Source organism: Cryptomeria japonica, chromosome 3 (genome assembly GCF_030272615.1).
Source record: "Cryptomeria japonica chromosome 3, Sugi_1.0, whole genome shotgun sequence".
In the NCBI taxonomy this organism is placed as follows: Eukaryota; Viridiplantae; Streptophyta; class Pinopsida; order Cupressales; family Cupressaceae; genus Cryptomeria; species Cryptomeria japonica.
Genome location: NC_081407.1, coordinates 565,794,947 through 565,811,078, shown reverse-complemented (window position 1 = coordinate 565,811,078; position 16,132 = coordinate 565,794,947). Strand labels below are relative to the sequence as shown.

The following is a 16,132-nucleotide window of genomic DNA, read 5'->3' as shown; positions in this document are numbered from 1 at the left end:
TCCTCGCATTTGCTATCCAGGCGTTACATCAGCTCCAACCAAGCCCTCTGTGCCTCCTCCCTATGCCCATCTATGTTGCCAAACACGCTCCAGACCAGAAAGGGTTGAACAGGGGTCTTTACATACCTGCATTGCCGCCAATCTCCTTGATTCACCCACAATCCAACCCCCGGTTCTGCAATTTCCAAATTTTCTTTCAAATCACTGCACCAGTCTGGTTTAATCCATTCCATCATTGCCCTTAACACTTGCTCTCTAGTGCCCAATTCAAGACCCCATGCCATGGATGGCGAGGCGATACCAATATTTGAGCGATATCTATGCTTCGAATTAAGGAATTCCTCCCTAAAAAGCCGTTTCACCACCAGCAGAAAATCCGGGTCGACCAACTTAAACACACTACCCAGCCGCTTGTCTGAGATCCTTCCACAAAAGCATTGTTGCTGCCTCTCTGACAACAAAGTGAAGTTCGCCTCCATCCCCAGAGCTTCTAGACACTTCTCGCTAGCCGCCTTCCTTCGCAAATGAAGTTGTGGGGGCTAATTAATCTCCAATTCTTTAAAAGACCATATCAGGTCGTCATTTCCCGGCTGGGAGTGAGATGTCCCATCCACACATGCCAAATCGTGGGGATTAATTCTCCTAAAGTCTTTGACAGCGTGTCTGCCACTTCGTTACCCCCCCCTGAAGGACATGTGTAACCTTATAGTCTTTGAAGGAAGACAAGGCTCTTACAATTAATTTAACAAATTTGTTTAATCCCCAAGCATTTGCTTCTCCTTTCACAATAGCGTTAGTAACCAGAAGCGAGTCACCCTCTAAATGGATGCGGTTGACTTGCAATTTCAGCACCATCTGGATTGCTTCCCATGCTGCCTGAACTTCTGCATTATTATTAGTACCGTCCTTAAGGCGTTTAGCTCCAATTGTTAAAATATTCTCATTGGAATCTCTCGTTACAAACCCGGCACCAGATGGACCAGGATTACCTTTTGATGCCCCATCAAAATTTACTTTAATCCGCCACTATTCTTGATTTTCCCACTTTGACTTCAATTAGAATCAGATGCAGGATAAGCCTTGGAAAGCCCCTGAATGGGTCTTAGATATTTCATTTTGTTGACATTGCAGAAATTTTAATATTTGCAGTGATGGCTTAAAGTGAATTGTCAGCTTATAAGTGAAAATAAGACTATCAAGGATGAAAAGAAGGAATAGGTGGAGCAAATCGTTCAAGAAATTGGAGCTTAAGGCAAAAACAAAAGTGGAAAGAGTAGTTCTCTGAACTGCCAACACAGAATGATACAAAGATTTTTTGGTGGGGCTGAATTACACAAAAGAGACTCAGTTGGCATTTCTAGAAAGGGACAAATACATGAATTCCAGCTTTTTTAATAAATCTACAACTGACTGAAAATATGCTTTTTGCTCCATGATAAAATAATAAATCACGCATTAAAATTTCTACAGACATTCAAAATAAGAATGAATGTGCTAAAATTTTAGCATATAAATTTTCACTTCTTCTTAAGGTATATGAGTAAATGAATAAGATTATGGCTATATAATATGTTAATATAATCACCAGAAGATGTGTTTATGGGTATGAGGATGCAGTCCTACTCTGTAAACATATTTAAGTTTCTTTTTGACTACTGCGTTGTGTTATTATTTATTTTCTTGTGGTCGAATTTTTCTCTCTCAAATTGGTGAGAAAATGAAGCTTTTCACCTATGTTGTGTGTGTTAATTGGCATGATTTTTTTATCTGAATGCAGATACTTCATACAGCTGTTAGAGGCTGCTGGAGGTAATAATTTTGGTTGTCTTTGTTATTTGTTATTTGTATGCTGATAAGTCTATGTAGTTCTTGACTGATTTTGATGAGTTTGAGTTTGGGTGTATGACATGGTTGTACCCATTTTTTTAGTCTTCCAAAACAATTGTCTTTACCAGTTTACTCTTGTTATTATTCTCTTTTCTTGTGGTGGCATTTTTTTAACTCGTCCTCATAGAAAAGTGAAGTTGCACATATCGTGAAATCAGCAACTGTTTTCGTTTGTTGATTTTAGAATCTATATGCTTCTCAAAGCTGTTTGTTGGATCTCAAAATTTTGATATAGAGTCTCTTGTATTTCATGGGCATCCTGGCAGGGATAATTTAGTTGTTTTTGGATCGAGATAATCTTGGATTTGGGTCTATGACTTGATTGTATTAATTGCTGTTTGTGAAAGTCTTTTTGATCATGAGTATATTTTTACAAAGGCAAGAATCAAAACCAGAGGGAGTAGATTCCCAACCAAAACATTCCTGGCTGAAGGTGGAAGAACCAAAACAGAAAAAACACGAGCAGAGATGCCATGCTAACCATTTTGGAGTCCATAATTTTGATATAGGGTCTTTGTTATTACATGTGTATCCTTGATAGGGATAACATATTTGTTCTTTTGTTTATACGAGCTTGAATTTTGGCCTTTGACTCGATAGGTGAGTTTTACTAATTGTTTTTATCTTCTAAAGCAATTGCCATTATTAGATAACTATTGTTAATGTTCTATTTTCCTGTCTTGCCAATTGGTTAAAAGGGAAGTCATTGAAGTAGTGATTTTCCAGTTTTATGAGTTGTTCTGCAACTTTCACTATTTTTGATCTTGGCTACTACTTAAAGCTCTCATTGGCTGATGCAAATCACAATTTTGAGAATTTGTCTTGGGTATTTTTCAGGTCATTGCTAGGAGCGTAGGTGTAATAGGGCTTCTTTCCCACCAATTTGAATTCTATTGAACCATTGACTGTGCCTAATGTTAGCAGCAGTTTTTTCATAAATCTGTTCACTGTGGATTGATAAAAAAATAGTATGTTAGTTTAAAAAGGAGGTGTTGTGGACTTCTATTACACACATAGTCAAACTGACAATATGCTCCGTTATGTTGTAAGTTCATCTAAGATTTATTTGTGGATTTATATTTCTAAGGCTACATGAACACTGTTTGGCAAGGAACCTCAAACAAATACAATCTCACGAAATGCATTGCAAAACGCACCCAAAATGGATTGGTGGAAACAGCCCTAGCTGTTACATGGATACAATTGGCGAGTGTAACAATCCTCAACCTTTGGCAATATCATCCCAAAACATACTTAGATGAGTGCCTTTGGAACATTTCAAGTACATTCATTAAAATGTATGCAAAATGTGAACACTTACACAAAACATGGATGCATAGATAAAGCATGTAAATTGTTCCATTTAACTGCATACCATCAAATTAAAATGCTTGAATATGTAGGGACTACATACCATCTATTTTTATGAGTTTCCGTTTGTTGAAGTTGTATGGAACTATTTTCTTCTTTCCTGGGCTGCATGTGCTGACAAATCTGAAATTGATTGATATGCTGTTTTATTTGATCTATTTGTTGTGACACTACTAATCTATTGTCTGTACTCTTGTTAGCTTCATCATTTGAAATTTTATGGCATATTTAGAGGAATAAAGAGTTTTCTCAAGGGTATATGCGGTTGCTCACTGGCTTCTCTATTGAAGTCACCATTTCTTGTGTTGCTTAGCATGTTGTCTTGCAGCTATATAAAAAGGAAGATGTCAAAAAAATTTTCAAACCTGTCCACCATTCTCTTACTTTCAAAATGTTGACAAAGATTTCCATTGGTTAAATGGTACTCAACGGACTGACTGACTATGGTGCTGATGGTTGGCTAATTCAAGATAATGTTCAAGATGATTTTAGCAGTTTCAAAAATGTCAATTCTACAAATTTTGTTAGTAGCTCTAAAACAGATGGTAATTAAATTGTTGTTGTTGATGATGTGGCTCTAGATCAAAACATCACTGAGTCTGATAGTTCATCTGGCACTGGTGAAAAGGATGATACATCTTCCTCCTATCCTGTTGTCCCTATTCGTTCTTACCCACATTGCTGGCTTAAGGAGCATGTTTTCCAGAGTCAATGATTCGGAGACACAAATAAAAAATGTCATAATAAGTGCAGTAAATATTGCTTTTTTGTTGGTTTATACTGTCTCAGGGCCAATTTGGATTGTCATCCTTTTTTATCGTCAATTTGTATTCGGTGTTAAATGGTGCTGCTATTTACTCTGCTTGGGTGACTAGATGCTATTTTGGACAGATAGTGCCCCTTCTAAATATTATATAGCATATAGATATATAGAATAAGTAGATAATCAGTTGATAGAAAATTAGTTTAAAAATAATTTTGATTGTATTCTTTTGCACATATACGAAGATAATGGTCTTTTCAAAAATCATTTGAAAACTTCTTTTAAATATAATAATATAAAAGGAGTAAGCACCAGAACTGTAATTTACTATAAAAAAAATTCATTAATTATACAATTCAAAATGAAAATGCTCCTGAAAAGAGGAGAATAAATTCATGTAGTTCATGTACTATTCACAAGGCCAATGTAGCTGCAATCAATTTCAAATGCAACTGCCAAAGTCAGTTGTTCAACAAAATAACGAACTCCTTGAGAAAATGTACTCACTTTTATTGTCAGTAACTAAGCTTTCTACTCTATTGTAGGTTGCACAATTGACAAAATTTATATAGTGCTGTAACTTACTAAAATTAAATGAAACATTTATACATAATATAACTTGCTGAAATGAAACTAACCGTTAGCATGATCAATTTCAAACTTAACATAAAAGGAAGAGATTTTTTTTTTAAAAGATAACAATAACTGGAAGAATTACATTGAACTAATCAAACATAAACGTAAAATAAGGAAATAAACAACATTGCATTAAATGAAAGAGAGGGTTTAGAGAGTACATTTCAATAGATGCTAACATTTTGAACTAAATAACTTCATCAAGTTATCGGTGAGGAGGGAAAGTATCATTAGGGCGCTTTTCCGCCCAACCAACTGTATTTGCCTGACCCTTCATAGGGAGGTAATGGTAAGTGGAACTCAATACCATCTGAGACTTGGTGTTAGGACCTACACACATTAGTCGGTCATACACTAAGGGTAACTCCCTACAAGTATGACGCTCCTGACTAAAGGTGTATCTGGTACTAATGATCAGACGAATGCATGCATTACACAACACCACCTTGGCCAAGGTTTAATACTACAAGCACGAATTAATGCGCTATCAATGATCACATCCTTCTCTGCATGGATTTAAGGTCAGATGAGTTCGACTGAACTCATATAGGAACTATGACCATATGTATGTTTAAATTCTCATTTGTTATCAGCTCTAGTACTCTTAAAGTTATTGTTTATTTCTCCTCATTAAAGATTGCAATGATTTGTGATGGTTCAACTAAATCCTTGGCATGGAAAAATAGGGGGCATAAGAGCCGCTAGTTGTACATCCAACTCATAAGTATGGAATATAAACTTTGCCTGACATGACTCTGCTGTCCTAGGCATCTTGAGACTAATCTCTCAATGATGATGCTGTCTGCATCAAAGTACAATGGTGCCCTTCTACCCATTACCTTCCTAGGCTAGGGTATTAGTTTATTTCACAGTCTAATCCAGGTAATCTTAATCAGATAGTTTTCCTTATTGCTGTCTTGACTTTTCAGACTTAAAAAATTCTGAAGTAATTTGAATAAGAGGTCGAATTCTTCATAATGCAGTCTCGGGTATGAACACCATCCAACTGAATGGTATATGTTTGCACCCCTATGCTGATTGTAAACTTTATGATTTTCCGGTTTAGTTTGACTGAATGGTGCATTTCTGTACCTCAATACTGGTTATATTCTTTATGATTTTCAGATTTAGTTTGACTGAAAGGTGCAAGTAAATCTAGAACACAGACCTGCAGTATGTCAACAACATATAAATATCTATATTTATAGATATAAATACACACATGAAGTGTATTAACATATATAAATATAGACCCCCTGTTTGCTGGTTTTATGCCGGCTTATACTTGCTATTCTACTGAAAAATTTAAACCCCTGACTGGTATGGTATGACAGGCTTATTTCCATAATAATGATTTCTTGGTATAACACGATAAGTGCATTCTCAGAGATATACATATGCATAAAAATATATATACATATATTTATATATATGTATATACATATGCATAAAAATATATACATATATTTATATATATGTATATACATGTATATATTTAATATTTATATATATAGCATTATCTAACAGGTATGAAAAACTGGTTCAGATCTTTCAAACCCTTCTTAAATTCTAAGAACAGAGTTATTTCTGGATTAGTAGCAGAAAAATGGCAGATGAAGTACATATATTTCCTTTTATTTTCAAAGTACCCAAAACCCTACTCAGTATTCGTGGGATGAACATCATGCTGGTTATTAATAATTGTATAAGTAGAAAACAGTAACTTATATACTTTATAAGACTGCAGAAGGGTTTAACCCCATACAATTTCCAAGTAATTATCTAAACTTTAAGCAAATTACATACAACAGATACATTTTTGCATTTCACCTACTAAGTTTTTGAAATTTAAGAAACAATGGAAAGAGTAAAGAATAAAATTGTAGGGTTTTAGAAGGCTATCATGACCTGGTGATTATTAAAGATGAAGAATGTATGTAAGGTGCTTACCAATGCTGTTCCCTACAACAAACCTTCAACTCTAGAGACGCCAAGCAAAAAAAAAAGAAACTCACAAAGCATCAAACCCTATTTTCGCGGCTGCCCAAAAGAAGGAATGAATATCAATCGTTCTTTCCACATTGGCTTAAGTATGTTGAAAAACATTTTCCTCATGGATTTCGCCCTAATACCAGGTGGATTTCCTCCAATCCGCCCCAAGAGGAAGTCACATTGTGTGTGTGAGCTTGTTTCTTCACGTGTTTTGCATTTTGGCTTCCTGAAGAAGCCTCTCGGCTCACAACAAAATGCCCGAGAAAATATCTTTTTCTTTCATATGATAGAAGCTTCCAAAATATTTTCTTTTCTATTTTAATTTTATAATGAAGTGTTGGTTTTATTTGTTAAGTCCATTTTTCCACCATGCCCGATAAAACATATATCAAGGCCAAGTAAAAAAAAAGATTTATATGTAATGTGCTAAAAATGGGGGAATATTTGTTTAATTAACTTGCTATGTGCCACTTAATACACTTTGTGGCTTAGGTAATAGCTTTTAAATTTATTATATGACAAGGCACCCCCTTTAATTTCATATACTTGTCTTATTGAAATTGCCAAATAAAGTTGGCTAGGTACTAATTTATTTATTAAAATAAACCTTGTCTATGCAAGATAATTAATGTGATATAAATATATATTTATATATATACGACTTATATATCATATGTATACTTGACTGCGGGAGCACGTATACAGTCGTGTATACGTACTCTCGTACCCATGTATTCACATAAGATATATATATATATATATATATATATATATACACACACACGATATAAACATTAGTCACTGCAAAAAATGATTAATAGTTAATAAAATAATTAACGATAACAATAACGTATTACCTCGAAAAGCAACAAAACCTAGGGTTGTGAACCCTAAAATCTCTGCGTGGACCATCTAGGTTACTTGATGCAGCAACTGACAAGGTTTGACAAGGTCAATCCTAGGTCCACCTAGCTCAGGGTTAGAGTTTCAGATGGCATGAGTTCTTTCTTTCCTTTACCTCTCGACCTGATGATACTTTCCCTCCCTTGCGGAGGACAACGATCTCCTGCACACACTTGGCCAATTAAATCAATTAGATCCAAAATCTTGTCCTGTTTTGACAATTCTTAATTCAATGACAAATGCAAAACATTATGTCACAATGTTAAGTGTAAATTCATCAATTAACCAATTAAAATCCATCAAAACATGCATAAACATCTGAACATATTTATCAATTAAAGCATGAAAAACTAGGGCACATTCATTCCATTTAAACATGAAAACTAGGGCACGTTAAACATCTTGCAAGTTTAGCATAATTGCACTAGGGCAAACATGTACGAGGGCATAAATATTGCATATTAACAACTAGGGCACAAGTGGGATGGAACAAGTGCATCCAAGAAAAGTAGCCACTCATATGTAGACAATCAAAGAACATGCAATGATATAATTGAAAGCCTCCAAAATTCACATTGGATTAAAAATATAAAATATATTATTTTATAATAAATAGAATGTCATTATATCTAGAATATATATGTAATGTCCCCATTTTGAAATAAGATTTAATAATAAATAGTATATTAATAATAAAATTAAAATATAAAAGAATAAAAATTAAAATATAAAAATAAAATTAAAATAATTAAAAGTTAGTTAAGTTTAATGAATGCTTAAAAGGCATGAAATGAAGAGTTGTGACTCCCTCAAACATGAGGTATAAAAAGGAGAAGAGAACTTCATTTGAAGCAACAACTTGGATCTACAACCAGAAGTGCAGATCTAGATAAATGAGAAGAGCAGTCTGAGTTGTGAAAGGTTGTGTCCCTTTGAAAGGGCAGAAATAATGAAGAGTTGCACTCTTTCAAAGGGTGCTAATGGTGAAAGGGTGTGCCTCTTGCCAAAGGCCATACATGATGAAGAGGTGTGACCTCTCCCTCCCATTGAGAGATATAAAGGAATGGAATAAAATATCCTAGGATGGAAGAGTAGACATAAGCAGAGATAAATCATAAGGGCAGTACGCAATGCACAGCAACAATAATAACTGCATAAACATTGTGTAACTATCTCCTAAACTGACTGTCGAGAGGAGTCTTTTAAGAAATTATGCAAAGTAAATGAAAAGAACATTCATGTATGTATGCATTTTAATACACTTGGATGGCAGTTATAACTTCATAACTGATGTCGAAGTTAATTAGTTCAAAGTGTCTTATTGATAGAGAAAAGGAATAATATATACATGTGGGGTGTTTGTATATGGTAAGGGATGATGTCGTGAGCAATATCTAGGTGTGCGTGTATCGTTGATAAGGAGTGCAAAAGTCTCATTGAGTGTGAAGGTAGTATAGATAAGAAGAATGATATGTCTAGAATATCTTAACTAAGGCTGAGAGAGTAGTATGCATCTTTGATAAGAAGATTAGAGGCTCGATGAAAGATATATGACTGTGTGTTGCTATCATAAGGGAAAGCTGTATTAGTAATGGAAGTGCTGTGATATACAATCGGTAATTGACCTTGCTGTAATACAGATCAGGTATAACAGTATATCATATTTTCTTTTAAGTTTGTTCTATAGTTGCATAAACAAGGTTTTTAGAGATTGCTGATAGAAGTATGTGACAGTGAGAGGTATTCAAATTATATTTGCAGAATTCTATTGACTATACACTCAGCTTGCACTCAGTTTGCAGAGAGTTTCTTGTAGATCATATTTATACTGAAGTCTGAATATTCAGATTGGATTCACTAGTTTAATATTCAGATTGTAATTATTTATTCACATATCTTTGATATTGTAAAATGAAAATCTTTTGAAGCTAAAATCAGTTGTAATTTGTAATTGTGATTGGTGCTGGGTTGGTGCTCATATTTGGAAGAGTTGGTGCTCTTATAAAAGGGGGTTTGGTGACTCCATATGGTTGGTGCCCTTAAAACATTGTAATCAAGTTTCATTATGTGGCTGGATTAGGATAATAGATCCTAGCAGCGTTTCTCACTGTGGTTTAACCACCCTTGGTTTCCACATAACTCTTATGCATTGTCTTCATCGTGTGATTGTATCTCTTTCTAGTTTTAGTCTCAATTCCTTTTAGATTGAAGTTTCGTAAAGGTTATTAAAAGTTTATATCGAATACTGATTCACTCCCCCACCCCCCTGCATAACTATTCTAAGTGACTGATTTTCCCTTATTAGTAATCATTTGCTGGTGAGTAGAATATTTATCAAATTATCTTGGAAAGTTTGTATGGAAATTGTTATTTGATTAGCATGTAGTTTTGGGACATTTACTTTCCCCCTTTAAATTCTGAGTCATGTCTTTTGTCTTTCTCTGCTTTCTGGTTATAAGCATGCCCCTTCGGAAATTTTAATTTAGAAAAGCAAATTTTATCTTATAAGGGAGTTGTACTTCCAAAATTCAGAGGGAAGTTACTTTTTAAACTAAATAACTTACCCAGCTGTTGGTAGAGATTGTCTTTATAGGTGGGCATACAGATTTTAAATTACAAATTTTAATAGAGACAAGTCTGTTAACCAACACATTGCTGCATCCTCATCCTCACTAATCAGAACTCTGTCAAGTTTTCAGATATTTTCTTGTTAGTAACATCCCCTCTCCTTGTTTAAGGATCAAGAACTGCTTCCTGACCTCACAACTTCTTTTGAGAACTCCTTGCATGCAAAGGTCCTGCATTTCCTTCATTTGGAAGGGGCAGGCTCTTGGTGACTACTAGCAACTTCGCAATCTTGGTTATTTGTTAAGCTACCCATGTGAAATGCCAAACTCTTGGCACTTCTAGGAGTAACTAGCATCTTTTCAAACGTTTTGGCTTCTGTGGTATCACAGTTGGAAAACTTGACCATGTTGATGTTAATAGATTCACAGATGTTGGGCATCTTTTTCTACTTCACACAAATGTTGCTGCGTTAACACTCAATGGTTGGCCAACATTTTGGGCAAGTTGGCCATTTAGTGGCAAACATTGCTGTTCAACATCAGTTATCTGAAGCAGTATTAGGCGTAACCTGAATTTCATGACCTTCCTATCGAATACATTCTCACATATGATGTACCAACACCCTAAGAAGCCGACCCTTTGCTCTTATTGGTTCTGTTTCTCTATTAGTCTTGGTCACTTCAAATTCTGTGCCTGTGAATTTCTCTTGTATCGACACTTAACTTTCCATCCATACTGATATCATGATATTCAGTAAACTTTTGGATATTAACTAAATTGATATGTTTGTCTCACACAACTTTCAGTAAGCAACAATGCCAAAAGTATAGTATAGTAAATATGAACTATTTTGCAGGACCAAACTAGAAAATATATGCACATACAATAAACTTGTGCAACCTGCAATGTACTGTTAGGGAGACACGCTAAGAAAGCTTTCTCAATAAATATTTGAACTCAAAGATGTAGCTGTCAAAGGACATGGCCAGACAATCATTCAACAATTGCCTGTCCAGACCATTGTACCAATCAAAACTTGAATATATCTCATGTTATTGCCAATTGATGCATAAATGTCTTGTTCGGTTTATTTCTATAACTTAGTCAAATTTAATTTAAATAATGCCTACACAAACACTTGAGACATGATGGTGAACTAAAACCTTCACTCGTTCCTTTCATCAATTATCGTCTATGTCATGTAGTTCACCACAATTCAACCAAAAGTTCACCACAATTCTACCAAAAAGTTTGAAATCTGGTGAATTCCATTATAATCCCTAAAAAAAGCATTTAAATTTGTTGAGACATGGAGCAGCTAGGACTCAAACCTAGGACCTTCCATACGCTGCTGGAGTGCTCTACCACTGAGCTACTGGCCCCTCTTGGACCAGTCCATCGTCGGTCCGGGTGTGGCTTATTTCCAACACCAACACCTCCCCTTAAGCCACACCTCTTGTGTGCTTGGGACTCCTAGCCTGGGCCTGGCTCTGATACCATGTTGAGACATGGACCAGCTAGGACTCGAACGTAGGACCTTCCATACGCTGCTGGAGTGCTCTACCACTGAGCTACTGGCCCCTCTTGGACCAGTCCATCGTCGGTCCGGGTGTGGCTTATTTCCAACACCAACAAAATTCATCTTAGTTTGTATGAAGCTCATAAGATTTTATTAAAAACCCTAAAAAGGATTGTTGCTTTCCTGTCGAGAAATTCCAGTCATTTTCAGAGAACAGCACGGCAAAGATAAGAATGTTGTTATCTACTGTGATATCATAGACACGCCCTGTGTTCAGTGAAAAAAATTCAGTGAGGCTGCACTGTCAAGTAGGTAAGAACATGAACTGTGAAAATGTTGGTTGCAGCATTGGTTACACTATCACATCTGGCTTCAGGATTTTCCTACTGGTAGAGTTTGGATCCCTTAAGGAAAAGGATGCAACCATGGGCTTCTTTGCTGCCAAAATTGGTGCTCCAAAAATTAATGGCTGCAGTCAGAGTTTTTGTTGTGGTGGTGTAAGCTTTTGATAGTGATTCCAAACGTGTAGATAACTTTGAGGATATGCTGTGTTTATGATATTTACTATCTACTTGCAGATTTATCAATTATTTTCGGTATATCAGTGTCTGTATATCTTATATTAAGAAGTTATAAATATATGAAAACTTTCACGAAATATTTGCATTCATCAAACTTAGGTACTCCTTCTGGCTACATGTTTGTGTACACATTTATCATGGTTATTTAATTACATTTATATTGGAGCAAAAGTTAAAAGAAAATATGTCACTCCGCACTTCCTGCTGTTTGAATTATTATTTAGGATTTAAATTTTTATAAAATTTAATTTTAATTTCAAAATATTTTTATAAATGTTTATAAAAACATTTAAATATTATTATAAATAATTAAATAAGAATTTGAAATTTAATATAAAAAATAAAAATAACAAAATAATTTAGATATATATTCTTAAGATTGTCCTATAAGGGATTTGAACAATGCCTTGAGTGGTTTTGTAACTGTTGACTACAATGCTTCTCTGGATTCTGTATTTTTTATCAGCGTTCTCCTTGTTGGTGTTCTGGTTTCTGTGATGCCTTACCTGCCAACTTTGTCATTTCTTTTGTTAATTGGTTTTCCTCTTGTTTCACTTTTTTTGGCATAAAGGCAAGAATTGCTTCTGCTGATTACATATGGTGTCTGTGAGTCTTGAAAGGACTCCTGGCACAACAGTATACATATATGCAACTGATTACATATGGTGTATATGAGTCTTGAAATGACTCCTGGTAATATATATATATATGTGCAACTGATTACAGTTGCGAAAAATCATGAAAACACAAATTGCCTTGTGTTAAAAAATCACAATTTTTTTCTTTTTCGAATTTTATCATTGATGAATTTAATTCAAATATTTTCCTCGCCAAACTTAAACTTAAACTTGAACACAAAGGTTATTGTTGTCAATGCAGTAGTCAATAATGAACAAAGTTTTCTTTATAAATTGCACAGTCATTGGCTTTAACAGCAAATAATATCAAGCCACCCATCATTCCAAAAATCTTTTGTTCCTTAGCTGCAATAATTACTTGTAGTGAAGCTGTTTTATCTCTAAAAATGTCAACGGTGTTAAAATTTTTGTCATTACTTCACTAGTTTGAATATTTAGTTGATGAATTTTCTTGTTAGTGTAGTCCCTATCATGGATTCTAACAGGCACAAGATGGGAAATTTCTCTAATGGATCTAAATAATTCAAGCTCTGATGATCTAGCACCATCACATTTATGCATGTAAAAATATCCACAAACAAGGGTTGGATGATTCTTATAAAGCATGCGAATCTGGCTGGAAATTGTAATGGAATTGACTGATTTGCAAAATTTGTTGAATGGATTCAATGTTTACAGAAGATGAACATCTGTAGCTGAAGAATGCAAAATATTTTTTCCCTCAAGCAGTTTTTTAGCATTTAATAATCTAATATTATATCCTGTCTTTCTTAGAAGTTTCTTTTCACAAACTTTAGTATATACAAGCATATATTAATTTGTTGATTCTCAATATTCCTCTTGCTTCAGTGTCCTCCTACAGATACGGAGATAGAAGAAATGATTGATGAATTTTTACTTCTTGAAAGCAAGGTATGCTTGTTTCTCTCTCCCTGAGGCATATGCATTTGCATTTTATTAAGACTGAGGGGAATTGGGGAGATATAGGTTGGTTAGTCTACTGGCAAAGTTTTCTTGCATCATGTGGGTCTTCCATTCATCCCTTTGTAGTTTTTTACATTGGAAGTGTCTCCATTGCCCGGCAAACATGCACATTTTGAGGGAGTAGGCCAGTGGAACACCTTTAAGCTGATGAGCTTTATATTTTTTGAATAAATCTGATTGTGAATGTTATTGAAAATTTATCAGGCTGCTGATGCTCAAGAAACACTAGAGGTGGAATCACTTTTGCGTGTTGAAAGAGAAGTCAGCTTGGAGTTATCTCAGTCATTAACTGGGATGGATGTATGAGTCTCCTGTACTCATATTATGGGTTTTCTAATTTTATTTTTCATGTTGTGCATATTTAGGGTTCATAAACTTTTTAACATTGGTGTGTGTGCACTCTGCAGTTAGAAGTTGCTGTTGAAAATGAAATGAAAGTTTTCAGGGAACAATGGGAACATACTCTTGATCACTTGGAGGATAAAATTGCAGTTTTGCTGGTTAGATCTCTTTTCTGCCCTAATATATCATACAACAAAGAAATGAGTTCAATTGATAACTTTCCTCAGGAATGAATCGAATGATACATTTAAATGTGAAGGATTGTATGAGTAAAAGGATTAAAGGAAATCTGACGAGCTTTGGTGATTTTAAAAAAAATTCATTATTGCAGATGATTTGGAAGTCAGATGTATGAGCTTGCTAGTGAGTACGTATTGTTTAGTGAGTCACCCCTAATCAATCAAATCGGTCCCTGTGCACTTTTTGGAGTCAGTATTTTTAGATTTTCTTATTCCGTATGCACTGAAAATAAAGCTTAATTAAAAAATGGAACTTAATGTAATGTCCCTTCTCGAGAACTCCTGATTTTTGCCCTAGAATAACAATTTCCACTTAAGTCTTCGAAGGTAATTCGTTTACAAGCATAGCTTTAATTAAATATTGTCAAATGTAATGCATTATTTAATATATTCTTGGCTTAGGCCCTACAACAATATTCATAATCATTAAAAAGTAAGAACATGTAACTTTACAAAACATTAACACAAATATCAAGATTTCATAATAACATATACATCCATATAAACATCATTTATATCTATATCCAAAATAGCATTAATAATTATTCCAAAGCATATTCCTATAGTAATCGTATTAGGAATTTGTTAGAAATGTTTGCAAAATGCAATCTCAAGGATAGTTGTCCTTGTATTGTGAGAGCATGTCATATCCTTGTTTAGACAGCGGGATCATGAAAGGCATACGATTTATAATTTTATACACATGTATATTTTCCAAATTTACAATTAATAAAAATTATGTTGACTGATTAAAGGTGTTTACGCTTTAACTAATATCTTTAACTAATATTATTAATCTAAGTTACCGGTTCGGGTTCGGGTTCGGGTTAGGATTCGCGGATTCGGCAAAAAAAATAAAATCTTGGGTACGGGTACGGGTTCGGGTTCGTCCGTACATATATATATATATATATATTTTAATTATATATATATATATATATACACCCATATATTATATATATGTTCAATATATACAATCCATACAAAAATTTAATAAAATATACAATGTGACTTTCCATACATAAATGATAAATGATAAATGATAAATGATAAATCCATAATTATTAATTGCCGATGCCAATAAATATTCATATATCGCAAATGTAATCAGTAAACTAATAACTAAAGTCTAATATCCTATGTTACCCCAAGTTTCCGGGACGGGGATGGCAGGGGACGGGGGTACGCGTTTCCGGGACGGTGATTTTTTTGCCAATTTTGGGGACAGCTAGGGGACGGCTATATAAAAGTAGGGAAAATTAAAATAAATAGGGAAAATTAAAATAAATATGAAAACATGGATAAAACATGCACATATCCATTATAGAACCTTAAAATATAAGAACTAGTAGAGTTCTTATGGCAAATTTGTGTTAAATTGAGAGTCAAAGTCAAATTGCTTATAGAATTCATTGTCAAAATTCATTGTCTATATGCAGAATTTATGGGGACGTCCCCTAGGAGTCCCCTGTCCCCGGGACGTCCTCGGGATGGGGACGGCTGAAAAAAATACCGGGGACGCGTCCCCAGGTAACATAGCTAATATCATATTCATAATTTGCAAAAAAGGTAATATTCAAGTTTCAAGACTTTTTTGAAAAGTCATAAAGGGGCGAATTAGAGTTTTATTATAAAAAAACTATTTTAAAAAGTCTTTTTTTTATTGTTTTTTTGACCCGTGGCCTTGTTTTTTGGAAACCACGGGCCTG

General features: G+C 34.4%; 1 protein-coding gene across 4 annotated transcripts in view; it reads left to right on the top strand.

Annotated features, from left to right (window-relative positions):
* LOC131075665 (protein CHROMATIN REMODELING 20) overlaps window positions 1-16,132 on the top strand; it is a 187,619-nt gene that overhangs the window by 33,263 nt on the left and 138,224 nt on the right. For all 4 annotated transcript variants that reach the window (XM_058012508.2, XM_058012510.2, XM_058012507.2 and 1 more), the window contains 3 exons: window positions 13,708-13,770; window positions 14,047-14,142; window positions 14,250-14,342. In XM_058012508.2, coding sequence (XP_057868491.1) covers window positions 13,708-13,770; window positions 14,047-14,142; window positions 14,250-14,342 — 252 coding nt within the window. The remainder of the gene's footprint in view (window positions 1-13,707; window positions 13,771-14,046; window positions 14,143-14,249; window positions 14,343-16,132) is intronic.